Consider the following 27,238-nt stretch of genomic DNA (forward strand, 5'->3'; position numbering starts at 1 on the left):
CTAACTTAGGCAATCTCCGAATCGTTCATAATTATCTTCAGGAACACAGACTGCAAAATATTTCATAAACAACTTCAAAATTCAAAATGCTCTGGATAAAACTGGAGAGCAATCCAAAATTAACAAGATGAAAGCTGGTCATGGGAACTGCAAAGCATTACATCTGGGAAGGAAAAATCATACACAGAATCAAAACAGAAGTGGCTACGAAGCCTGTGATGTAAAAAAATTATTTTAAGGCTACTCCGAATCATGAAACTACTAACAGGTAGCAAAAATACATATTGGAATTGGTGCTATGTGATAGTGTAAATAAGATTGTCAAGCCATCCTGTTTCATACATTGTTACTGAAAACTCAATTGCAAGACTACCTCCATTACATTTTAATTAATGCAATTTAAGAATAAAGACAAACGTAAGTGAGTCTAGGAAAAGAGCGACAAAAATAATAAACAACTTTGGGAAGTACTGCATGTGGATGAAAAGTTGAAGGGTGCACTAAGTCTAGATCTCAGTTACAGAAGGGCATGATAAGAAATCTTCTGACATGCAGTAAGTCACTGAATAATTTAATTTCCAGGAGAAAAGATTTCTCCTGTACAGTGGTCATAAACTGAACCTGACTGTAAAAATTACGTAAGTATTGGAACAGCCCACCTAAATTTTTGTAACTCTTCTTTAAGAAAATTTTCAGGACTGTTAAGGCAATCTGCCTTACTGCCAGGAATATTTTAAACACACTCCAGCCTCAGGGGAGGAGAAACAATCTACACTTCTGTTACTTCCATTATATGCGTTTCAATCTATTTTGAACAAAATAAGAACATAGCATGGATTTCACAATAAATGTAGACAGTTTGTGTAAGCCGTCTCAGAAAATAAACCTTTATGATATAGAAGAATAGACAAATCTAAGTTTGCGTTACTATTTAAGTTTTCATCATCTAGTGAGAACCATTCCACATCCTATGACACACTGGGATGCAAAATATCCAGTAGCCTGCAAGGTTTCAACTAAGAACATCAGTTTTGTTATCATTATTCAGAGTAGTCTCTGAAAAGCTGTGTAGTTATATGGCTACAATGTTGTTATTAAAGAATCACAGACTAACAGCACAAGCAGAAGAGACAAATACCGAGTTAGGCAACCTATCACTTCTTTTTCAGACTGTTAGCAGCAGGAGAGATATTTGATTAATACAGTTAATTTTTCCAAACAGAGATTCAAGTAGAACATATTTCAGATAACTGATTTCCCTGAAGCCCAGCTGGGTCAAGTATGTAATGAAACGCAAAACATTGAGCCTCTGTGGAAGAGATAGGGAATAGAGATTTATAGCTTGGGTTAACAGTAACACCACTCAGACTTGCTAGAGATATACAAAGCTATGTACCTAAATTTCAAGAAATCTAAGTTCTCTCCCAGGAAACTGCAAAGAGAAATTGAGCCTCTACTAGTGGCTGAGCCAACATGGCAAAAACATGATGCAGATCCTAAATATGACCTCTGACAGTAACTGAGGTGACTCCGGATTGCTGTGAAGCAGATGGTATGACAGAAGTTATTACCAAAAAAGACTGTGGATAAACTGCCAGTGGGGAGTGAGACAACCAAGCTTCAGGAGCTGTGGGATCATCATTATCTCCAGAATGAAGACATAAACCTCCTGTCTCCCAGATGAAGGAGAAGGGCACAGGTAACCCAAAGAGACATTGGGAATCTATTCCTTTTTTAGTCCTCATTTAATATTATTACTACACACTGCAGTCCAACTTTGCATTTTGAGGGCAGCATATCTCAGAAAGATCGGGCAGGCACATGTGCCTCTGCTCCTATAAACACACCCCTCACAGCCATACAGGATATGGGGACATGCAGCATGTCCCCTTCCTGCTCCCAGCCACACTGCCAGAAATGAAGACGCTAATACTGTGTGCTTCAGTGCCACAGGATCAGTATATTCTGAACCAACAGATTTCAATCACTTTTTTCAAAAGCAAAATGGAAAGTGTAATGCTTTTTAGAATTCAGTTTTGCAAAAGAAAATGAAAAATGAAATTAAAATGATCTCAGAACATTCCTTCTGTCCCCTGTGTTGAGAGATACTACCACCTAAAGCAAAGAACAGGTAAGTGAGCCGATGGAAACTGCTCTTGGTTTTTCAGCAAAACATTTTAAGGTTAAGTGAGCTGATCTTTCTAGTAACATTTTTCAGGCATACAGATCTAGTATTTTAAATTTGTCAAGTGACAATAAATTAGTTGAGCATATATAAACACTCCACCGAAATATATAAGGCACACAGGAATGCTATTCCTTGGTAGGCATTACAGATTCCTGTTTCAATCCTATATGCAGGACTCTGTAACTGAAAGCCTCTGGGCATGGGTAAGGAAGAACAAAATCCTAAACAAATTGAGAAGTGCAAAAGAACACTGGTTCTATCCAGTAACTACCCTCTCTGAAGTTCTGTATTAGATTGAGACCCTTAGGTTTAAACATCAGATAACTCATTCTCAGTTTAATGCTTAGCTCAGTATTTTCCACTTCTTTTCCATACCTTGGATTATTTCTGATGTTCAGATTAAATCATGTGGTGCATTAAAAAGTAACCATACCTCTTTAATAAATAATCTTGTCCTTCATCAAGGTAAAAAATGACTCTCTAGTATGCAAAATCCCTGAACTGAACATCAAGGTAGGCTGAGAAAGCTCACATCTTATACCATTACCCATATTTACACCTTTTCCTATCAGTCACTATCCGAGAAAGAATACTGGGCTCAACCAGAATTTGTTCTGACAGGTGTGTGTTCTTTTAATATCTCTATTTACAAAAGAATGTGAATTCACATGGTGGACCATACTTTTGATAGTGGTGAAGAAAACCATGAATAAAAGAAAAAGTTCTCTAATATATCTACTTCAAAATGGTATAAAAAAGAAAAGAAGCTACTGATTTAGAAGCTATGTTTGCATGACATACCGTGCAGGACCAGATGGTTCCTCTCTTGCTGAACTTAACACAGTTTTAATTATGAGTTCCTAAAACAAAGAGGAAAACATGTATTGCTTTACTAAGAACTCCATCACATGAAGCATCTGAAAATTAGAACTTTATTATAGTACACACAGGCATGTTGCTTAGCTGAGTCTCTAGGCTTGTGGTCAGATTGTTTATTTACCACTACTCCAAGCTTCTAGTCTACCTCAGATGCTCATCATTGTGCTACTCCCAGGAATAGCTCACAGGTTATTGTTCTAATTTCTGCTGATGAACCATTTATCCAATTCTTCAATGTATTTCCATAAAATACCAAGGGTAAACAAAACCAACAACTCCCCAAGGCTAACTTCAGTAAATAGTGCTGAAGAACAGAAGGAATTTATTACTCTAAGTATTTTTTCAAAATTATGTTGGATTAAAATGTCTTTGGAAGTGGCTGCAGAACAAGTGACTACAGTACCATAAGGATGATGTCAAGAAGAATTTTGTCTCAACTGCAGTGACATGTCCCTAAAGCTGTAGGTTGTCTCAATAAAGCTCAAGAAAAAGTCATTATACAATAGAAATGAGAAAGAAGGAATTAAAAATTAGTCTCCAAAAGGGAGCAAGGCATACAGCAGCTTCCAAGATATCATTTGCCTCTAATCTGATATAGTTTGTCAACTTATGGGGAGAGCCTTTCTTAGACATATCAATCATACCTGACACACATATAGCAATTAAACACAAAAACTGAGCTCTGCCCAGTTACAGTACACTGACACACTACTCAGCTCTGTAATGACAGAGAAGATAACGTCTCCATTAATCTTTGCTTTTTGCCTAAGAGAACATCCTGATGTATAGATGTTTTCTAAATCTGATAAATTTTACCAATTGTGAAATATCAATGGATTAAATAGTGCATTTTGAACCTCTCAATCTCCTCATCTCAGTTGATCAAATCTGTGAGACTTGCACATCAGTGAGGTAACTCATTATTTCCTTCTACAATCATACAGAAACATTTTGTTATTAATTTAATAGCAATTATAAAGTATGTTTACTACTATAAAGTTTGACAACATTTTATGTGATCTTAAGCCTTATAATCTATTTGAAATTATTTCTTGAAAAAAAATCTTAAAATTTTAGTTAGCATTTCCTGTAAAAACATCATTATTAAACATATACTTGATAGCTGAATACCATTCAAATATTCTTAACATTCCTACCTTAACATCTGTAAACTGTGACACAGCAATGTCAGGAATGTTAGGGTGAAGAGCTGGAAGTTCATGATATAAATTGGGAAAACAGACTAGAGATCCTAAAAGAACTTGTGCTTCAACTCTTGGTGCCTAAAAGAAAAAAAAATGTGGGGAGAAATACTTGCATATTCTTACTGCAATCAGGAAGCTGACTGACATATCTAGATGCCCTAAAAAAGAACAATGGCTGAAACTCTATGCAGCTATTTCCTTTTTCTGTAAATTCTGTAGAGCTGAGGAAACCTAGACCACAGTCCCATGAGACTGCGACTCATGCACACACCCTGGTCCCATTTGTCAAGATGGACAAAAGGAAACAGAGAAATTGTTAGGACTACAGACAAATAACTGAGCTGCTAACCAGGCTTAGGTCTTATATTCTGCTAATTCACCAGGATGCGGAAAACAGGACATGACATGAGTCATTGCTGGACATGACAGGTAACAGCCCAAGATGTTGACAAAGGCTTCCAACAGTACTTTGAGGGAGGCTGGATTTTATCTGGTTAAAGTGGGAATGATGTGAGAAACAGTCAAAACTCACAATTAAAGAGGAGTATTGGGGAGCTTTGAGGGTGTATAATCATGCAAGGCCAACAGCACCTAGGTACTATATGAGGCTGAAGTTGCCTGGATAGCAATACCAGAAAAGTGTTCAAATAGTGCTAACAGTAGCAGATTTGAGTTCTCAAACATGAACAAAGTCACTGCATAGCAGAGATATGGAGGAATAAATACATTTTAAAAATAAAGGTAGAGTCAGATGGACACTTATTTTAAAACCTTTTAAAAACCAGATAAATGGCAGTCAGTTCTGAGAACTCTGAAGTAAAAGACTCTGCTTCAACAGTAATTTTTGCATTCCTCACATATTTTCTGGAGAGGACTTGCCTGTGCAGTGTTCTAGAATAAACCTCTGACAGCATGGGTATTTGCTAACCATTAAATTGAATTCTGGGGTCAATTTAACATCCTAGTCAAGGAAAAATACTGCTAAGTTTTCTCTCAAATCCTTTCAGCTCATACATACATTAGAATTAACTGATAGATACTTACATTGAGAAAAGAAGAAGCTGCCACTCGTCCTGCTGCTACAATGAAATCCATAATGAGCATGGTGGCACCAGGCAAACCAAGTGAAAAGAACTGAGGAGAGCAGTGCTTGATGATTGTATTGACAATATCCTTGCAGAAGGAAAAAGAAGAAAAGAAAAACAAGAGTATCAGCAAGATAAACAACGAATGAAAAAAAGGCAGCTAATTACTAAAGGTAGAAAGTAAAAATGGAAGAAAGCAAACGCATTGTGGCAATTAAGACACTCATTACTGAGCAGAGAGCATAGAAAGATAAATTCCTTAAGCATACTCATACTAATGTAAATAAACTGCGATATATTAAATAGATCCATCTAAGCTTGGACAGTATTGTACAAGGTCAGCACCAGGACACATTTTATATTCATTTATATTTAGCTTTTAAAATTCTACAGATGATTAACCATTCATTTAAATATGTACAAAAGAAATACAGATAGCCAGGTATTATACCTCCATGTTTAATTCTCTCCAAGTATTATCTGACTGTAACTTTAAAGAATGTATTACACTCTTCCATATATTGGTATGTAACCAAAATATAAAGAAAGAATTACAATAAAGTGTTATGTAACACCTCTGCTATATAGTTATCCAACACATTATGTTCTTGTAGACTTAGTGAGGAAGCTTTTAAAATTAATATACAAGATGCAATTTCTTAAAAGCTATTAGAAAAAAATATGAAATGTTTTAATTCTTAAGAAACATCCCAAGTTCACAGATAGACAAAAAATAATCCCTTTTTCTCCTTCAAATAGCAGTGATATCCAATAGAGTGGCAGTATGCCATAGGATCCAACAAAAAAGCAGTGTAAACAGGTTGACAGAGAAACTGGAGGTCTGTCCTATCCATAGACATCTGTGGAATAATTTTGGACTAGGACTAGTTCTATTTTGCCTAGTTAATGAAAACAGGGTTGTCTGAATCTTTGATCTCCCTATGCTTCTAACTGCTCCTCAAAGAAAATCACAAAACCAACATTTTCACACTTCTGATAAAAGCCTTTAAGAGTGTTTAAGCCATACAGTATTTTCAGACTTGTTCATATTAAAACCTATGAAAAAGATCTACTCTCACTGATTAGATACACTCAGTATGCCTCACTTTGCTGGTTCCTGTACTTGCTGTATGAACTACTCCAATGTAGTTAGCACAATTTACTTTCCCACTAGCTAAACTGTTACATCAGGGAGCCAAGTAAGAACTATAGACCTTAAGAATCCGCTTCCTTCTCTTTCTTGCATGCTTCAATCTCTAACTTACGATCAGTAAAAAATGAAAGAGCACCTTCTCTGCTCTCATGTTTGTTTGAAATGGACTCAAAAAAAAAAAAAATCCCATTTCTGATTACATCCAAAGGCAATTTATCAAAGTTTAGAAAAAGTATCAGTCACATAACTGTTTTCAAATCAAATGACTCAGTTGAAAATCCATTCAGCATTCTGATAAAACTATTTTATTATTAAAGTTTGTATTAACCTGAATTTTGTAATTGAACTTACTTGATCAACATGAAGAAGTCCACAGTGCATTATATTGTAGAAATGAGTTAAAAAATCCCTGTTTGGAGAAACATCTTGTCTTCGCTTCATTGTCTTACAAATGAGTTTATAAGCGTGTAGCTTCCCTTGTTTGTATTTATCAGTCAGCATTGTTGCCTACAGTATTAGAACGATATTTATTATTAATAACTCAAAAAATTAAATCAAAAACTCCTCTATGCCTACATGAACTTTTATTTCTGTTTCACTGTTTAGTGCTCAAATTTACCTTGAACAGCCATGGTGTTAGAATTCTTAGTGGTGGAATTAAAACTGGTGGAGATGGTGAAGTTAGGTTATCTGTTGATATACCAAGATTGTCTCTTATCTGCAATTATTAAAAACACACAAACAAAGATAAATATTTAAGGAACATATATAAGGTGTTGGGTATTTTTCTTCTGAAAAATCCTGCCCTATAAGGTCAGGTTGGAGAAGAGGTTCAGCTCTTTTACCTTGGCCAGATTCTGCCATAGTTCACACAGGTAATCAAAAACCTGAGCATGAATCTCTGGATCCATGATGCTGTTGACATCTCCCAAAATTCCTAGCATTCGCCTCCACATCACAGTAGCAACATCTGCATGCCACCCTGTAAGTGTTCCCCCAGCCATCACACTGCAACATTCTGAGGGGAATTCACTAGTTTCTGTAACGGAAGAAAAAAGTATAATGAGATCTACTTCTCCAGCAAACGTTAACAGCTATATCACAACTTTCCCTGCATAGCTTTCTTAAAACCAAAAGGAAAAAAGAGATCCAGCTTTCAGAGTAAGGTATTCCTTACCCACTCAGCTATTTCAACACTGGATTTAACTACACGTCAATTATCAAACTCTGTAGAGAAAGAATTCTCCTGTGTCATATGTTCTTTCCATAAATAGCATCTAAGGTCACTACTGGAGCCCTAATATGGATCCGACGGACCTAGTTAGTCCTCCATTTCCAACTGCTGCCTTACATGCTTTGGAGTCAATGAACGTCCAGAACTCCACTTGCCTGCTTCCATGTAAATTTACATTTCAAGTTTACATTTTTCCTAATAAACCAGAAACACAACTTTCCTTAGAATCTATTATAAATGTATTTTATTGCAAATTAAAGAGAAAGGCAAGAGTAAACTTGCCTTTGCCTGCTGTTCTTTAAGCAGTAAATTTGTATGACTGGAGAGACAACATTCAGTTAAGACAGCACCACAATCTAACCCTCACCCAGCTCTCTTTACACATCAGTGTTATATGACCGAATGCTCTTTTTTGTGTGGAAGATGAATAATCCCATAAAATCATAGAACAGTTAGGGTTGGAAAGGACCCCAAGATCATCTAGTTCCAACCCCCCTGCCAGGGGCAGGGACACCTCCCACTAAAACATCTCACCCAAGGCTCAGTCCAACCTGGCCTTGAACACCGTCAGGGATGGAGCATTCACAGCTTCCATGGGCAACCCATTCCAGCGCCTCACCACCCTTACAGTAAAGAATTTCCTCTTTATATCCAATCTAAACTTCCCCTGTTTAAGTTTTAACCCATTACCCCTTGTCCAAATCTAGTTTGTCCATACAAAGAAAACTCTGACATAATCATGACTAAAGTCTACTCAGCTCACAATTAGCTAAACAGCCACACAAAACTAGCTAACAAGCCACAGTTTTAAAGCAGCAGGCATCCCACATATCCTTTCTGCCCCTTTCAGACAGATTTTCAAAACACCTCAGCATCAGAATTTGCTGAGATTTTCGGAAAATCTCACAGCTCCCACAGGCATACAAAGTCAAAATTAAATCTGAACTCATAGCCTCTTCTTTTGAAGATCTGGACCACTGTGGTAGAGACAGTAATGATTTCTAGGCTGTAGATATCAAAGTGCAAAGCAAATGATATTTCTGCCCATCAGTAGGCTGCCTCAAGCAAAATGGTCTGAAATATAGATCAGATATTCTTTTTCCATGAGACCAAATATGAGAGAAATGGGAACTTTGCATTTACAAAGTGAATGCAGTCTAGAATTCAATAGCTGACATAGTTGAAGTAATTATAAATTATAAATTTGTTTAAATATGAAAGGGAAATGAACAAAACTTCCAAGAAGAAATCGTAACATTACTTTAAAATTATGTCTTAGAATTTGTAAATCAATAATAAAATAGGCCATGGCAGGGCCACATACTAGGTTAAGCTGCCATGACTCTAAGCATCAAAAAGAACAATTATAATGTGTGGACTATTAATCCACTGCTAATAATTCCAATGAAATGCAAGATAAAATGCAAAAACATCTGTTTTTGTTTGCTTTTAAAGGAAATCATGGTAATGAAATATCTCTTAAAGCGCAGACAAAACAGGTTTGTACAGGATTGTTTACAACTAATGTGATACTAGCTACTTCACTGTATTGCATTCAAAAAGAAAAAAAGAACAGGTTTCTGTTTTCTGTTCCAGATATTGCCTAGGTCATCTGGCGTCTGTAAAACAGAGTGGTGGAGCTTCTCATCCAGCTGCAGATCCTTCTGCTCAATATGATCTGCATGAAGAGTGGCAGGAGAGGGTGTCTGTGATCTGGATCCAAGAGCAGATTGGATTGGAGAAGCACTTTCAGAGCCTGCAAATGCAATTTTTAACAGTTACCTTAAAAGCCGCTTCTATTTTCTTGAGCTACTGAAATGTTGTCTAAACGTAGCATTAAAACTGAGCTACTTTTATGTATCAAATTGGGCCAAGAAAAGATAGAAAAACTATAAGCAGATCTCTGTTAATGGTGCTCTGAAAGAAAACAAATTACATGCAGGACAGCTAAGAGATTAACATCAAAATCAAATACATAAATGGTTTAACAGAGCTCTATTTTAGGTGCATATAATTTTAAATGAGTTTGTTCTACAGCACTTTCAGCACTCTGTACAGTCAAAATTCTCTTCACATTTCCTCACCTAAATTACTCTCCAGCAATTTAAGCAGAAATTTTCCTGGAACAACTGTTTTTCCAGATTTATGGATGCATTCAAGTTAATTTATAAATAAAAGCTCAAACCAGCAACTAACAATCTTTGATGTGTGTGTACCAATTGGCCTGAGAAAATCCATACAGAGGGGAAGTTCTGTATAGTTAGAGAAACATTATTTCCTCTTAGACAGGAAAATATAGGTGTTTGAATGGTGGTGCTGCAAAGGCATTTTTCCATGATCACCACTGAGCAACCTCTCTAGGCAACTATTTGGTCTCCTTTACTGAGAGACCTGCAGAGAGGGAGTAGGTATTTGTATTTTTCTTCTGCAGTACATTGGTTTCACTTCCTGAATTTGCCTAAAGACGCTTATAAAAAGCTGACTCTGGCCAGAACACTCACAGCACAGAAAAGAAGAGAACAGATATTCAACACATACTTCCCTACACATTAGCGCAGGTTAAAATATAAGAATTTGAACCTATTTATTTTTAGCTTTAGATAAATATAACTGGGACCCAAAAACATAATATACGAAGCTCAGTATTAGAAAGAAACTGAACTTTAGGAACAGAATGAAAAAGTGAGTCTCCTAAAATAGTAATTTTCCCAATCACTGGCTGTGAAGTGCTCTTTCTTGTAAAGAGAACAAATTGTTTAAAGAACTTGACAGAAAATGTGTTATCAGAACAGAAATTGTAGTAAATAACCTTAATCGCTAAACTGCAAAGGTCTCTATCTGCTTTAAATGGCACAGGCAATGAAGCTTTTGCCACCAATTTAAATCAACACCTCTATGCAGGAGAGATTGGCACTACTGCTTCACACACAAACTACTGTTTCATGCAAGAGGTAACGACACTCTCCTCTTGCTACTGTGTTTTTCACATGCTTACAAAGATACTGTAAACTACACTTAAAAGATGTCCAAAGAAATTCTTTCCTATTTCTCTTCCATTCTGCTCATTAAGTGAGGATGGATGAAAGTAGATCAAGAGTGAGAAAGACTGATGCAGAGGAGAAAAAGTGAGGAAGAGTGGGATACAGACGGAAAGAAAGGGAATGGAGATAGAAAGAAAGAGTGGGGAGACCTTCATATGATGAAAATGAAGGGACAGAAATAACTACAGAAAATTTGCTGAACTTCTGGAGTCTTGTCAGAAGCACCAAGAGATACTCCAGCATATGTGGATCTAAATTTGACTGAGACTACGTGGGTGCAATTCGTTCTAGGACTACTAAACAACAATCAGTAATAAACTCAATTGTGTGCTAAGAATATGAATGGCTATACACCAAGAAGAAATTTTCCTTCCAAAAAACCTTCAAAGCAAAACTATTTAGAAACACACAGATTTCTGAGCAGCCAAACCGCTGAAAACTCATTTTTTATGAGCATGTTTTGAGGTTGAGTTTCTGCATGGATTTGCTGATCTCTAATACAGTAAATTCAAGTTGCAAGCCTCCCTGCCATGGGGCTCTGCATACATGCAATTTTCACTAGAGAGCTGCCTATCTTTTATAAAACTTTGAAGAAAATAATGTCCTTCTATTTTCTTATACGGGGTTTGTGTGCCTATATCTATATATAGATACATATATAGATATCAGAAATTAGACAATGGACTCCAACATTGTTGGGAGCATGGAACAGTCAGACAGAGACAGTGTAATTGCACAATTCTTGCTTCTTCAGGAAACCCAGCTAAATGCATATGACACACAAAAGCTGCCTCTCTAAACCAGTGGTCCAAACAACAAGAAGAGACAGCCACAGAATCTCTCAATGGATAACTCGATCATTAATTGCAATCTTATTAATGTAATTATAGTGCAAACTTAGACAACACCACCAAACAGTAATGAAATTATTAACATATAAAAGCAAACAAAAAAAGAACATATTTTCTGCAAGGACTTTCAACAAGCACAGAACAAAGCAAAAATGAAGAGAACAAAAGTCAAGCTGAACACTGCTGAACAACCTGAACAGCAATGCACAAGAAAGCTAATATCATGCTGCTTTCAGCAGAAAGGCAATTTTAGAAAGTGAATTTGTGGCCAGGGAAGTACAGATGTCTTTCAGTATCTCTGAAAATGCAGAATTTGATTTCTCACAGAGAAGATGACACTGTATGTAAGTATAAGCTTTTACAGGTAAATAGGTACTTGTTCCCAGGGTTGCAACAGGAATGGTAGTGCATACCAGTTATGGAACAAGGAGTATGAAAATGACTATGGACATCTTCTCATTTACAAATTCTGGCAAGAAACCATTCTTCCAAATACTTCTCAGAGAGGAAGATTCTCTCTTTCAGAAAGAAAGACCATTCAATTTGGGCAAACTGCATCTCTTGGTGGATGTTAACCTAATTGTTATTCCTTTCTTGAGAAAGTTGGAAAGTAAACTGGTGGAGGCTCAAGCTCATCAACTGAGACTGTAAAACACTGCTTCCAAACAGGCTTTTTCCTCTCAGTTACACAACAGACAACATATAGAGGGGTTAAGACACACATATATAGAAGAATTCTATGACACTTCAGCATGATATACTGATTTAAAAGAGCACTTTCAAAGCCTTCCAAGGAAAAGACTCTTGCCAAAAATTAGCCATTTGACTACCAGGAACAGGACACTTGTAAGAGACCTGGTATAAGTTATGTGGTAAGAGTTTTCTCCCTGGTAACTGTATAGATTTTCTCATTAAAAATTTAAAATACATTTAACATAAAGCCAGGGATCATAGGGGTAACTAAGTCAGACAAAAGTTTTCCACTTGTGTTACTTAACACATTACTTTTCAATAGCAATCAAAAAATAATTTGAATTGAAGAATCATCTTATATAGAATACAGATTCACTGCAGAAGCTGGAACTTGCATTCTTCAGGGTAAGTGGAAAACATCTGAAATACATACTTTTTTTTAAAGTTTTTTTTTTAACTACTTTACCAGTAATAGTTGCAGCTTCAGCAGACAATGGTTGCTGATTGAGACTACTTGTTTCCGAATCTATGTGGAGCGTAGTTAGACTGGCCACTTCTTGCTCCTCAGCACTTTGTTGCTGTCCTGAAATTGCATTGACGTCAATGGAAGCTGGTGTCCCTGCCTCAGTGCCAAAGCTAAAATCTGTAGGAGGAAAGCACTGTATTAACTGACGACCTAAAAATACCATTAATATAAAAAACAAAAGCCCAGGACCTCCAAATTCCTCCATGGAAAACATGTATATGCATCTCCTATGTTGCTAACACACTGTTGCAAATTTACATAAAATGTAACAATAGAAAGTAATTTTACTATTATGAATATCTCACTTCTGTCACAAAACTGTGACCAGACTTCTGGAGAAGACATTCCTATTGCACGTTCTGTATTCTGCTTAGTTGCTGTAAGTGCACCTACATGAGAATGAAGTGAGAATAATGGAAAGATACATTAAGGAATTTACTTTCAAAACCTATAAGCTGGAAGAAATATCCAAGTTGGTTGGTAAAATGCTAACTTCAAACTAAAAATATAATGGCAAATGATATTCTAACAAATGTTATTTTCAACACTAATGAAAAAACATCATGCTGAAACGTCGGTTTAAATATGATCATCAAGTTGCATAACATCTACATACCTAAAACTGTAATTTCTTCAATACATTCTACCACGTAAATATTATTTCTTTCTTACACAACACAAAGTCATAACCCTGGCAACCATAACGATCCCTTCTGTTGAAAAAGGGTGCGAATGAATAGAGGAAACAAATAAAAAGCATTATGTTATTACGCAAATCATGCTAATTTTACCATGACTTTATACTTAGTATCTTGATTAATCTATAGCTACAGAAAGACTGCTGTAAAAATATTAGAAAACATTCAAGTTTTCTCTTCTTTACTTTTCATTCTTTTCTTTACTACCCTGAAGAATTAAAACAACTTCCAAAAATAAGTAACTTTTCATTTTTATATTTTGTGCAGAACAGATGGATACACCCCAGGGAGAAGACAATATTGCTTTGTAACTTCTGTTCACTGTTGTTCTGCTTTTTGTACAGTAGTATTCCAGTAATACAGTGTTGATTCATATAGCATACTAAAACCACAACAGCCTCTCTCAAGGACTCTGCCTGCTCCATTACATTAATGATTTCAGTGGGATGTCAAAATAGGCTCTCTTTACAGAAAACTGCTGCCATACAACTTGACCAAAAAAAATGAGCAGGAAAAAAAAAAAGTTAAAAAATAAATTAAAAAAAGGGAAAGCAAGCAAGCAATAAGAAATGCTATATTAATTTTGGAAAAATATACTTGCTTTCAAATTTGCGTCCATCATACTGAAAGGCGCTGAAGGAGTCAGAGTGGCTGTCTGAGCTGATGAGGTCACTGCTGCCTGCGCTGGCAGGAGACGTCCATTCGGAAGGCACGCCTGGGTCGTCTATAGGACGCATTTGGTTCTGTTTGTTCAGTATATCAGGAAGGTCTTTAGGAACTTCCAGGCTGCCAGGACTGCTTCCTCTTCTTGTCACATTCTAAAAAATAAAATGACATAAGTTACCTTATGATCTTGGAGTTTTATTTTTATTTTTTTACATATACTGGAAAAAGCAATCCCACATTTGCAAAGGTCAGAACACAACAAATAGTTTAAAAGTACCTAAACCAGAAATTGTCATCATACTACATACATACCCAAGACTTTCCAAAATCCCAAACAGGCAGCAGTAAGCGAAGAACATTTGGAATGTTCCCAGAATTTCATAAATATAGATTTTATTCGCAGAATGAATTTTTGGACACATACCTTAAAAGGCTAGGGTTCAGACTAGCAAGTGCCATACATGTATCGGGAAGACTTAAGAGAGAAAAGTAGTAAAAAGTATATTACCTCCAGATTATGCCTAAATCACTAAAGAAAATTTGTTAGCTTTGGTTCCAGACAGAAGCAAAAAAAAGTTATAAAGGAATTTTGTGTTTTCTGGCCTACAGACTACCATGCTATAAGCAAAAATGTAACATACACCACAAGCAAATGAATTTACTAATTCATGCATTAATTTTCTTATGATTAAGCCAAAACTTTGGTATTGGCTTGGACACCAAAGACATGCATATAGCAGAAATAAGGCACTTAGATTTGCTCCTGTAAAAGTCAGGTGGTGTGTTATTTGGTGTCTCTTTAAGGCATTTTATTTTTTTTTACAGATAGGTTTGCTTCAGATGGAAGAGAGATAAAAGTAGAAAAGACATTTTATGAAAAACAATAATGTCCTTTAACACTGTGCCCAGTTGCTTCTGTATTCTTTTACCACCCTACTACTAATTAGAGATCTACTCAGACTGACAAGCTTTTCATGATATGTTTTAGCATTTAATAGATATACCAACCTAAAATTAATCTTACAAAGTTGGTACTCTGTTTTAAGAAAACATATCTATTTGTGCGCTAGATTACAAACTCAGTGGCAGCTTAGAAGTATTTATTCAAACTTATCTTGGCTGGTTTTTGTCAAGTTGAATGAGACTATCGACCTTACAGTAACTTTTGTACTGCTTCCACAATGAAGATTTAACAAAGGCAAAGAAAAGTTAAGTGATAGTCTTAATTCCTTCCGACCCATAAAATCTAGATAAATACATTTTAATTAACTTATTTATAACATCACTGATGAGTTCACACATATATGCAGACTTACATACTGAAATGTAGGAAGTTTAGAGGCTTACCAGTGCACTTCCACTGCGGAGTCTCTCAGCTATAAATTCATCCATGAGATCAGGAACATTTGTATTGTTACTGCCAATGTCACTATCAATAGGGTGCAGCTTTTGACTCATGTCCTCTCTATTAGCTAAAAGCAAATGAACAACTGTATATAATAAAGAACACATGGAAACATTTCCAAAACAAAAGGTAACAAATGAAAAAAACTGCTAATTAACAGAAATAAATAAAAATGGCCAAACATGCATTTTAAGAATTTCCCTATTTTAAAGCAGATTCTACTTTAAGAATTAGTACAGCTTCTTCTTCCCACTAAGCAGGGGTTAGTCAATTTCCAGGACCACCTTTAAGAGCAAGAAGCTTACAGGTAAGCACTACTCAAAGTTGTTAATGCTTGCTTTAAGGATACAGCATATATTCTTCCTCCATATCATAAGTAACAAATCCTAAAAATTTTATTAGATTCCTACAGGCTCCTTCATTGCATTCCTAATGAAAAACAATGTGGGCATAAATGTAAAGTAGGCTGTAATATGTACAAATGTCAATATGGCACTGTATACAGTTAGTATAAATAGTGCAAAGAAAATGTTATATAATAAAATCACATGCTAGTTCATGGAATGAAACTTCAAATTCTGGATGGTCAATGGTTACGAACAAGTCATGAAGTTCACTCATTTACCAGTGTTACATTTTCAATATAACTATACAGTTCATACATAACTGTGGCTGTTACACCTGACTTCATGATCTTCACCTTTAAATTCTTCAAGTTATTTCAGCTTATGTTTTCTCTGTAAGCATTTTTCCTCAGTGTCATCTCTCATGAGACCACAGTATAACTTATTCTAATAATGAGGCTCTGTTTAATGTTACAGATTTCAAATAAAAGGTACTTCTAAAATTAGTGCTTTCTAGATACCTCTTTTTCAGAAGTCTATATTCTGCAGAGAAGCAAATTACTTTTTTGAGACTCATGACAGTCACATTCTCCTGGTGCTATGCTTATAAAGACTGCCCTCAGGTGGCATTAACATCTTGATGCAGGATGCATTACAGAGTCCTTTGTTAATCATGCCAGCGTAACAATGGGGAAAAAAAAGAAAACCTACATTACTGCTGAAAGTTATTTTATTGTTCATTTAAGGTTTTGTGAACTAAGACAATGGATATTAGAGTGTCAGCCTTCTTTTTTGATCAGTCCACAGAGGTCTCATAGTTAGCAGGAGAAATACTATTATCATGAGACCTTCATGAACACCCATGATTCCAAGACAAAAGAAAGCAGTGAAAGATGTCGACAAGATGTAACTGTATCAGATTTGAAGAATTAATATAAAAAGGTCTAGAGCACATTTTGAAAAAGACCCGGAAAAAAAACTTTATGATTGGACTCAAGAGAACTGTCACAATCCAATCATTTCAGTAACAGGAGATTTTTGTTTCAGACTATTTTCTGAAAGTTATCTAAACTGACCTCCAAATATAAATATGAAGAGCTTTTTTGGTTTGGAAGAGGAAAAGGAGGAAGAGGAGGAGGAAGAAGAAAACACACTAAATGAACCAGAAATTCAATTAGTTCAACCTAACTGGTTGAGACAGGTCCTTCTGACAAACTACACTCAGAGTGGAAAAGCACATTCAAATATATATTTGCCAATCATTCAGTAGGCTGAATTTTAAGGCTCTGCATGGCAGATGAAAATTCAAAACTCTCACAGCTTAATCCTTTATTAGGTCATTTACTGTCTCTTCCTCTTCCCTAACCTGATAGTCTTCAGCAGCAAAGAGGTTCAACTAAATATCTTGAAAAGGAAAATTAGTAATTTAAAGTATGTAAAAGTAACTTTATGCTGGGAGAAAAATCAGCTGGCTGTAGGCGCATGCATAACCAAACAGGGAAAGCAGTGATCATCCCAAAGCTTTTTGATTGCTTATCAGAGCTTGCTTCAGTTGCATTAAGCCAAACTGGTGCTGCCTTTCTCCTTTTGCGCTCTGCACACTTGTTAGTGCTCACCTGCAGCTTTCCTTCCAAAATAGCCCATTACATGACTGTACAGATCCCTCAGTGGAGCCTCTGCTGGCATTCTGTTCTGCCTCTGTGGGGAAACATTTGCCTTCGGCTTCGAAAGAGCATGTACAACAGTTTTATAAACACCACCTAGGGAGCCCTGCTGTTGTGCTGACTCCTGACCTGATGCTCTAAAGGTGCTACGATTGTGGAACTGGTTAACTGCAATACCTTCTTTTTGCAACATGGCTGCTTGAGCTTCTGTAGATTCCTTAATTTGCTTGCTGCCAGCTGAAGCAGCATTGATTGCATCTAGAGGTCTGTATATTCCAGGTCTAACCAGCTCCGTGACAGATGAGCTAGTGCTTGCGCTGGTACTGCTGTTGCTGTTGCTACTACCGCTACTACTGAAGCCCCCAAGCTTACGAAGTCTTGCTTTCCAAGCAGCCTCTTTGCTCTCAAGAGGATTGTAAAATTGAATTGATTCTGTAGATGGCCTAAAAGTAACATGAACACTATTTCTTTTTTTAGTTGTTATTTTCATGATTTTGGCCCTATGAGTTACAGTTTCAGATATACTCCTTTTAGTTGGCGATAGTTTGCTTGTGCCTGTGATGTGAGGCATTTGAGGGTTAACTTGTGTTTTAGGAAGAATTTTCTTTGCATGCATGGCACGTGAGTTGGTTACTTTTTCATTAAATTGGACATTTTTATGCTTTTCAGCTACTGCTGCTTCCACAGCTAAATCTACATCAGCTTCAGTGGCTGCTTGCCTGTACAGGTATCTCTTCCCTTCTTTGTTGCTAGGACTACTTGGCCCACGATCAAACATGCTTTCATATTGTTTATCAACATTTAATTGTCTGGCTTTATCGAGCACTTGGTTTCTTGTAAAAAAGTCTACTTGAGTAGGTGTGATAGTACTTATAAAACCACTCTGGTTTTCCTCTAAGTGCAGCTCTGTGTTACTGGCTCTTTCTGTAACAGTGACGCTATTCGTGCATTGACCAGTCTGATCTCTATGTTCTAATCCATCCAGTGGTAATCTATCATTCCTATTTATTGATGTATCAACTTCATGAGCAGAAGCCTCACATTTATCTATCTCAAAGTTACCGCAAAGTTCTTCTTTAAGATATTCTCTCAGAGAGGAAAGGAGGTCATCTTCACCTTCAAGGTCAACATATTGGCTTTGTTCAAAGGCTGTGTTTGCAAATTCTACTGGCCCTATTAAATGACAAAGATGGTCATAAATGCTATCCCCAACTTCCAAGGAGGACTCTCTGCTATTTGTATCAGTGGTATGGCTTTCAGTGGATCTATGCATTGAAGAGGTCTCAGTGGAACTCTGTAAGCTTGGAGCATGATGGGATGAATTGTCAATGACAGGAACTGCACCTTTGGCTCGTTCAACTGTGAACGGTTCCAGGATGTCAGAGGTGCTGCTGCTTCGTGGCAGTGGCTGTTCCTCATTTAAAGCACCAAAAACTTCACTTGGAGCATCCTCACTCTGTGAAAAATGCCTGACTCGAGGTGGACGTGGAAGAATTTGAGCATCATCAATGTCTGTAGGAAAAAAGTATATGTAACATGCACTAAAATTTACAGTGACAGTATTTATTTACCACTACATCCTAATTAAGTGACTTTAAAAGCCAGTAAAATCCAGAGCCTTGTTTTCTTAAGTACAACAAAAATACTTTTTCCAGTACTAGAGTGTTAAAACCACACGCACATAATATCCAGAACAGAATGTAATATAAATGAGTTAGACCATCAGAACACAATTTTAAATGTTAACATGCATGAGAACAAACAGTGAGACCATGGAGCATTTGGAAATGCAGTTAAAGCTAGGGCTGTGCCAATAAGTTCAATAATTCAACCAATATTTTTCCAGCTAGATTGTTCAGAAAATGGTTACCTGGAATACAAATTAGCTTAACAGTAGTACCCTGCATGGAATTTACATCTTTAGAAAAATACGCAACTCCAAAGAGAACTAAGTTTTCTGGAAAATCGTTGTCTATTGAAGTAACAAAATATTACTTTTTTAGAATTTGTATGAATATATAAATTACTGAAATATCACAAAGAATATTATCATATTATTATGAATATTATGGCGTATGTAATATAGAGTACACCTAAAGACTAAAGTTTGCAAATGACAGCGAAGGGCTGGCCCTGTGCAGAACAGATGACTATACATAATGGATAATTTAAATATACACCCTTCTTCCCTAGAAGGATGCTTTGTCTTTCATCTTCAAGATGCAAAACTAATAGTTAATGGAGGCTTACCTACCCCTCTTATTCCAGATTTACTCAAGCAAATGTGACATTTATGAGAACTACCAAATTAAGGACTCTGCTACTGAAAAACATCCTGCAACCTCACAACAGTTAACATTAGAGTAAAACCACTTTTGTTTAGGAAGAGACCAGAACATTTGTTATGACCCTTTAAATTAGTTACTTTGTCTCTGTTGAGACTGCTAATGTACAAATCAGTACAAATCATAGTTAACTCCAATGAAAACTGCAGTTCCAACATAGACCCCTACAAATCGTAGAGAGGTATTTTCAGACCTCTTCGCATCATCCAGCAAAATAAAGAACCTACCCGCTCTTTTTCAGATCTCCCGGTGTGTTCTAGGAATACTACATACTGTCAGATCCTCAGTGTAGGCAAGACTAAGTATCTCTTATAGACAATTCAACTAATTGCAAGAACTCACACTATGCCTTGCAGTCTTTTTATGGGATAGGCACCTGAAGAGTAAGGTAAAAACAGCTTTCTCAATTTTTTGTTGGTTTCTTTTTGGTAGAATCCTTTATTGCCCAGATTTGGTTTTTACTACCTACCAGTTAAAAAGTTGTAGATATGCTTTTAAGGTTAGGAATAACAATAAAGAGCTTAAATGACCTCCAACAAGAGTTACTTCTCATAATAACCAGACTTACCTTGTTTTTCTATGGAGAAGGTTTATCTTCAGGATAGCAATTGTGAATTTACTCAAAATAAAATTTAAGGCCCTTTCCCTCCCCAGAATCTGTTACTGCCAGAAAAAAAGAAACTATGTTGAATTAATTTAGAAGTATTTCACTTCATTACTTCACAGATCCCTATACCTATTTCCGTAGTATTTAATAATGATAATCTGAAGTCACCTTAAAAACCTGTTTTAAAGTGCTCAGACTTTTCTGAGAATGTTACAGCTAGAGATGAATTTCTTAATATTCCTTCTGAGCAAAGCATATAAACTGAAGGCATGAGATTTATCTGTACTTGAGTAAATGTATGTGTTGGAAGAAAATAAAAACTGGTATTTCCGTGCTTAATATTTCAGAGAAGTTAAAATTTGAAAATTAAAAGTTTGACCTGATTCTAAGTTTACTGAGCTGTAAAGAAGCTGTTAGATAGGAAACAGGGAGGTCCACACTGGAAAAAGAGAGCAGACATTTAAGCTATTTCAGAAATAAGTATGAACTGAAGCATCACAATATACGGCAATTTATTACCCTCTGCCTCTCTCTTCAGCTTTGACGAACAACAAATTTGTCATCATTGTTCTTGTTCAACTCGTAGCTAATTACATGAATTAACATCCTCTGAAATTAAAGGTCTCCCTCTGTAGTCAGAACTTGCAAACTCTCTATTGACTTAGGCAGAGATTTACACAGGTTATATATATATAGTCTCAAAACTATTTCTTACAGCCACAAAGGAAGAACCATAGGGTTCAGTCAAAAATGTGCATGATGACATTACATATGAGATTAATATGTGTAACGATACACTGATCTCATCTTGACCCCTCAATATGCATCATTCACACCTTTTATAAATGCAACTTTTCTAAAGCAGCATCTTGAGGATTGCAAACTGTGCACACATGCAGCGATTACGATTTTCTAGGATGTTAAAATTCCTGGATGGAGAACTTCAAATGCACGCCAAGCAGCTCCACATATTGAAATAAATTCAGCTAGATTTATTTCAAAGTTGATCCAGTATTAATTTTAGGTGCTCATGTATGCATGACTAGCACATACAGGTACACAAACATTTTCAAACAAATGTGTAGTGCTTGTGCCAACAGAGCATTCTTTTTTGCAGAACGGAGGAAGAAATTAAGGAAATTAAAAATATACTGCTACTGCAATAGTAGCACTGAAAATACAGACAATATTTAAAACCCCAAACAAACAGCTCCTTCATAACCAGGGCTCACCACTGCACACAGGTATACAGTCAAACTGGGACATCATCTGTTCCTTTGGAGTTTTCACTAACTACACTGCAATTGCGCACCAGAAGGCTATCTATCTGACACACTGCACATACTTTGGAGAAATGCCGACCTGGTTCATAATATATTAGAGGGGAGAAGATACTGAAATTGGTAGTTGTAGCCAGTATCGCCCAATCAGAACTTTCCCTAAAGCAACTTCACTTTCTCTTTTTCTGCTAGAAGGCAGAAAGAAAACGTAGGTTTTCAGCACCAATTGGAAGACAGATATGCTAAATCAGAAACTCATGGAAAGATACATTCTGGCAAGACAGCATGAGTGCAAGTAGAAGATTCCATATAACATTGGGACTGGATTTTATTCCACCATGGAAAGTAAGTTCAGAAAGTGGAGAAAAAAAACCCATTGTTTGCTTCCCAGCTTTCATTTTGATTCTTTTATAAGATGACACTCATTCTACAAGTTTTTGGGATTAAAAGACTAATTACAGCCATACTGATATTACAATTATGATTTCTTTTATATTTAATCTTAGCGATTACTTAGTGATTAGAAAGCAAGGTTTTAAACGCATAATATACCTCTCTTTTTCATGTTAATACTTCTTTTGATACTTTTCGTTCCAATGGATAAGGAAAAACTTCCCACCTGCAATTCACTAGTCTATCACTGTGGCCCACTGCTTCCAGGAAACTTGCCTACATCTCACCAGCACTTTTTTTCCACAAGTGGTCTTGTACCTGACAGTCCTCAGCAGTTCCAGGAATGAATGTTTACTTTGCTAGTTACCCCATAAATGTGTAAGATTGTACTTCCTATGATTCTAACATGGAAACACAGCATAATTTGGAAATATGAAGTAATAACAACCTGAGGAAAAGCATCCTCTCTATGGTAAGAGATTACTAGATATCAGTATTGAGCTTCTGCAATAACTTTTGTTAACATACTGACTGATCTTCAAGCAGAAACATTACGTCTCAATAAATAACAGTGGGATGTTCTTCCTTATTCTTAAAAATTAATATACTGTACTGAACATAAGGTAAAGGTTTTGGCTTAAATGCTTTCTTTTGGACTACTTGTCAAGATTCCTCAGTAAGTCAATCTTTCAATGAGGAGTTTCATAGCTAAAAGAAGCTAAATACTACAATTTAAGATTAGGGTTTTCTATTCTTTCAAAATATTTGACATATTCTCTCTTTCAAGCTGTGCTGGATCTGAAAGTCAGTTTGGATAACAGGATATTCATATCATCATGAAATAAAAGTATGGGCTCTCATAGCCAGCTAAACATTATTAGTTACCTAAATACGCTTATAGTAGAGCTTGTTATTTGGGAAGTAAATTGTTTCTACATCTGAACACAGGCTTTCACAAAAAAATCTATTTATCGTAAGAAGAAAAGGCAATCAAAACAACAAAGCTCCATGTTTTAAAGAGAAAAGAGAGTGCACAAAATAAAAAACGCAGAAAATTAGAACAGCAAAGTGTATCCTGATCGGGCAGATAGATTTTCCTTTACTCTGCTAGTTCCCCATTAACAGCTTACTTTGCTTCACTAGAGTTGTTCAAGATTCTTAGGCACAACATGAAGCTGTTTCAACACCAATTTGTTTGAGAAGACACCAAAACCAGGAAGCACCTAGGACTTTTTTTTTTTTTAATGTTGTAAGTGCAAAGGTCTGTAAAATTATTTCAAGAATTACAGTGGTTGAGCAGTTTCTCCATTGGATGAGTACCAACAGAAAGGATAATAGCAAAAGAGCCATCAGGTCTGGGACACATTAGAAGAAAGATGCAAGCCAGGACTTTTCAGAAACATGGATGATAAAATTGACTGCAAAAGCACTTCTGCCTTCTTTAAGACAGGATAAAAACTATCAGTGACTATATAACAAAACAATAGTTCACTGTGAAAGCTCATTATCTTCTGCAGGTGCCCCCGAGATTTCCATCCTATCAAAAAACCCATCTTCTAAATTAATTTATATCTCAGAAGATACACCCTTTGCACTCATACATTTATGAATTTATAAAAGAATAATATTTTTAGAATAATATTTTATTATTCTTCATTTCTAGTGTCAAAATTTGCATCAAAATACTTTAAAATTTTTCACTGTGAAAATCTGGTCTCCCTAAAGTGGGTTCTTCAAACTTTCCCAATTCTCCATTTATGTTTTTGATTGAATACTAAGGCATCAAGTTTCTGTTTCACAACAAGACTCAATTTTGGCACATAACAATATACATTTATGAAAATACAGTTCTTAGTACATTTTGTAGCAAAGGCAGAAAAAAACCCCACCAAAACAAACAAAACCCCAAAACTATCTTCCATTAAAAAAAACACTGCCATTACATCCTTACATTTGTACACAGTTTTGACTATATACATATATATATAGATATAGTCCTTCCACTATGGTTTTGTTTTTAGTCATTGAGACAAAGGCATAATATGATTGTCAGCCTCACGTAATACTCATTTACACCTATGTAATAGCTGGAGCACAGGAAAATAATAACTCCAACTGCAAACTTTCATGCATACATTTTTAAAATCTGTGCTAATTCTAATTGTTGAACCTGTTTGTTCAAAGAAAACTATCCAAAGAAAGCTGCTGTAAAACTTTCGGCCCACCATGCTGCTGGACCAAACAATGTTGAGAAAAACAACAACCCTGTGAAAAATGGATCTGTTGAAAAACACCACCAAAACACAGCATTTGAGAATTCCAAACTGTATAGCTTATTAAATGTTTTTATAAATAAATGAAAAAAGGCATAGGGTATCATATAATACACTTTACAGTGTACTTCAGACATCCTTTTTTCATGGGTGCAAAAGTATATCACTATCATGGTTGTCGACACAACTATGACACTGATTACAAAAATTTACATAGAAAGATGTAAAAGGCAAGTCAAAGTAAAATTATGTTCTTCCTTTCCCTCCCTCCCTTACCACAGATAAAAATTAGTTGTACCTTCTGGTAAAGAGATGCTATATTACTGCTTACCAATTAATTGAAAAAGCAAGAGATTTCAATTTTCACTTTCATGATAGTAAACATTGGCACAGCACTAACTTCTAACAGTTCCAGAATGAATTGCAAAATAGCATGGTATTTTACATATAAAAATATTCATTCTTAATCTCTTCCCCTCTCCCCCCATCCCCCAAGTATTCTTACTCTGAAAAAATTAATGATTTAGCAGAATTTGAAAGCAGAAGGTTTAAAAAAGTGATAAAGGGGGTGCAGAAATTAGCAGAGGTGGCACTACCTGAAAGCTCATCAGAAAGGGGAGTGAGAACAATATCAGGCAAGAAGGGTTTGGAAGTATGGATCAGAACAGGAGCACTTTTAGCACTGCGTATATAGGCCGATGGCAGAGCACATTCACCAATGGATCGGCTTCTCATGGCTTTAAAAAGGAAAAGAAAGAAGTGGGGAAGGAAAAAAGAAGAGTGACTATAATGAAAGGCTTGTGTCACAGAAAAAGCAGCAACAGAGAAAACAAAGATAAAAAGGAAGAAAATTCAAAAATTAAAACATTTCAGCACGGCAGATATTGGCAGAGCTGTAAGAAAGAAAAAAAATCAGTGGACACATAAGACATTTTGAGTTTTTAACTTTTATGTAAAGCAGCAACAATGCCTTTATTATGACAATTACAGAGATTTTGCATTCAAAATCAAGAAACTAATTAACAAGTTTTTTCCCATTGCATCAGGGGTTGAAAAATCAAGGTGAAAGTTACTCCACAAACACTCAGAACTTGGATTTTTTTTTAACAGAAAAAGCAACTTACACTACATCTGCATTTTTTCTAGTTTCCTTTTGCTTACTCCTGAAAAAGCATCTCTGAGTTTTACACATACCCATACTCTTGAATTCATGATTCTCCAAAAGAGATTCAAAATCGTAAGGAGAAAATGACCAGTTCTGTGTGGAGAAATTTGCAATACAACTTGTTATAGTTCCAAATTAAAAATGAAGTGACTGAAGTGAAATGGTTTGACAACAAAAAGCATTGTTTCTTATCCACCAGGTCTGGCTTCTAGTTGATACTGCACAAATCTTGCTAAACTGATCCTAAATCACATTTTCATATCTCACATCCTGCCAACAGCCCTACAGAACGGAAAACTTATGTAAGAATCATGGCATCAGGCGCAGGGTTATACCTGCAGCTTTTCTAATGAATTTTAAGTGAATCTTTATAATATTGATTTTACTTTGTTAAAGGAAGACACAGCAAGAATTGATACTGCATTCAATCTCAAAGTACACTTGAAGTTCGTCAAAAAGCAATATTCATGGCTTGAACCCGCTTCCTTTTCAACTGTTGCACATTTGATATCTTGTTTTGAAACAGTTACTGATCAAGTTCTTTTAAGGAAATTTCAGTGCCTCTTACCTAAATAATGTCAGTGCAATATTTAACCAGTCTCTGAACTTTTCTATATATACTTTTAAAACAACATGAAATATAGACTTAAAATTTCAGTGCTCCTGGTCTGTATGAGAATCAGAAGTACATGAAAGGAGTGCAGTGAAAGTTGAGCACATCACACTTCTAAATCAGGTTAAAGAATTGTCCCTAACAGCAACATGCAGATAACTTGTGTAGGTCAATGTACACAAGGTAGAAAATATACTTGACAAATGCAGCACAATTTAAATGTAGTCTTAACATCAGTTTGAAAAAACAATTCAGAAGGACAGATGTTTTAAGACTGAAGCAATTTTTGATTAAACTTCGTTTATAAGACAGAAAACAATTATTATTTAAGGCAATTACGTGTATTGCTTTAACATCTCTGTTTAAGAGATACAATAATATAATTCAAGATACAGTGACAGGTGCATTACATTCATCACTGTGCCAGTGTAAAATGAATTTAGGCAAGAGAAAAAACTAACACGATACACAGTAAATCTTAAGGGTCTTTCACAACCTAAATGATTCTACGATTCTAAATAAACCAAGTTTTTGAGATTCAATACTGTGTGGATTACAGACCTTAACCTAAAGTGTCCCTTGTAATTTAACTGGATCTTTTCCAACATATTACATTAACAGTAGCAAGGGTGGTGGGGGCAGAGCAACCAATTTACAAAGTAGAAGGTGGAAATTTTACAGAAACTTGGAAGGAAAAATTGCAGTGTATTATTATTGAAAGTTGAGGTAAAAGGAAAATGTTATCTCAATAAATTATTATTTTAAGTAAGATGCAACACATTCAGTTAAGTAGTTAAGTAGAGGCACACTTAATACCAGAAGGTGGACTAAATATTTGATAGTTTATAAACTTTCACTGTTGTCTATAGACAAAGGCAGAACAATAGATTAGTGAATTCTTTCTGATCCAGTATTTTTATAGCACCAGAA

General features: G+C 35.8%; 1 protein-coding gene across 3 annotated transcripts in view; it reads right to left on the reverse strand.

The window, feature by feature from the left end:
- The window catches only part of RALGAPA1 (Ral GTPase activating protein catalytic subunit alpha 1), a 134,924-nt gene that overhangs the window by 67,165 nt on the left and 40,521 nt on the right, over positions 1-27,238 (reverse strand). The window contains exons 17-28 of one of the 3 annotated variants that reach the window (XM_061367302.1): positions 25,127-25,267; positions 17,585-19,144; positions 15,567-15,691; positions 14,155-14,371; positions 12,796-12,972; positions 9,348-9,500; positions 7,356-7,549; positions 7,130-7,228; positions 6,862-7,017; positions 5,317-5,445; positions 4,225-4,350; positions 2,990-3,048 (exon numbers count right to left, since the gene is read on the reverse strand). In XM_061367302.1, the coding sequence (XP_061223286.1) occupies positions 2,990-3,048; positions 4,225-4,350; positions 5,317-5,445; positions 6,862-7,017; positions 7,130-7,228; positions 7,356-7,549; positions 9,348-9,500; positions 12,796-12,972; positions 14,155-14,371; positions 15,567-15,691; positions 17,585-19,144; positions 25,127-25,267 (3,136 nt within the window). The remainder of the gene's footprint in view (positions 1-2,989; positions 3,049-4,224; positions 4,351-5,316; positions 5,446-6,861; positions 7,018-7,129; positions 7,229-7,355; positions 7,550-9,347; positions 9,501-12,795; positions 12,973-14,154; positions 14,372-15,566; positions 15,692-17,584; positions 19,145-25,126; positions 25,268-27,238) is intronic. The other 2 variants (XM_061367304.1, XM_061367305.1) reach the window with 2 other exon arrangements.

Source organism: Neopsephotus bourkii, unplaced genomic scaffold, assembly GCF_033783945.1.
Source record: "Neopsephotus bourkii isolate Nb327-2 ecotype Australia unplaced genomic scaffold, CSIRO-AGI_Nbou_v1 NB_1376, whole genome shotgun sequence".
Classification (NCBI taxonomy): Eukaryota; Metazoa; Chordata; class Aves; order Psittaciformes; family Psittacidae; genus Neopsephotus; species Neopsephotus bourkii.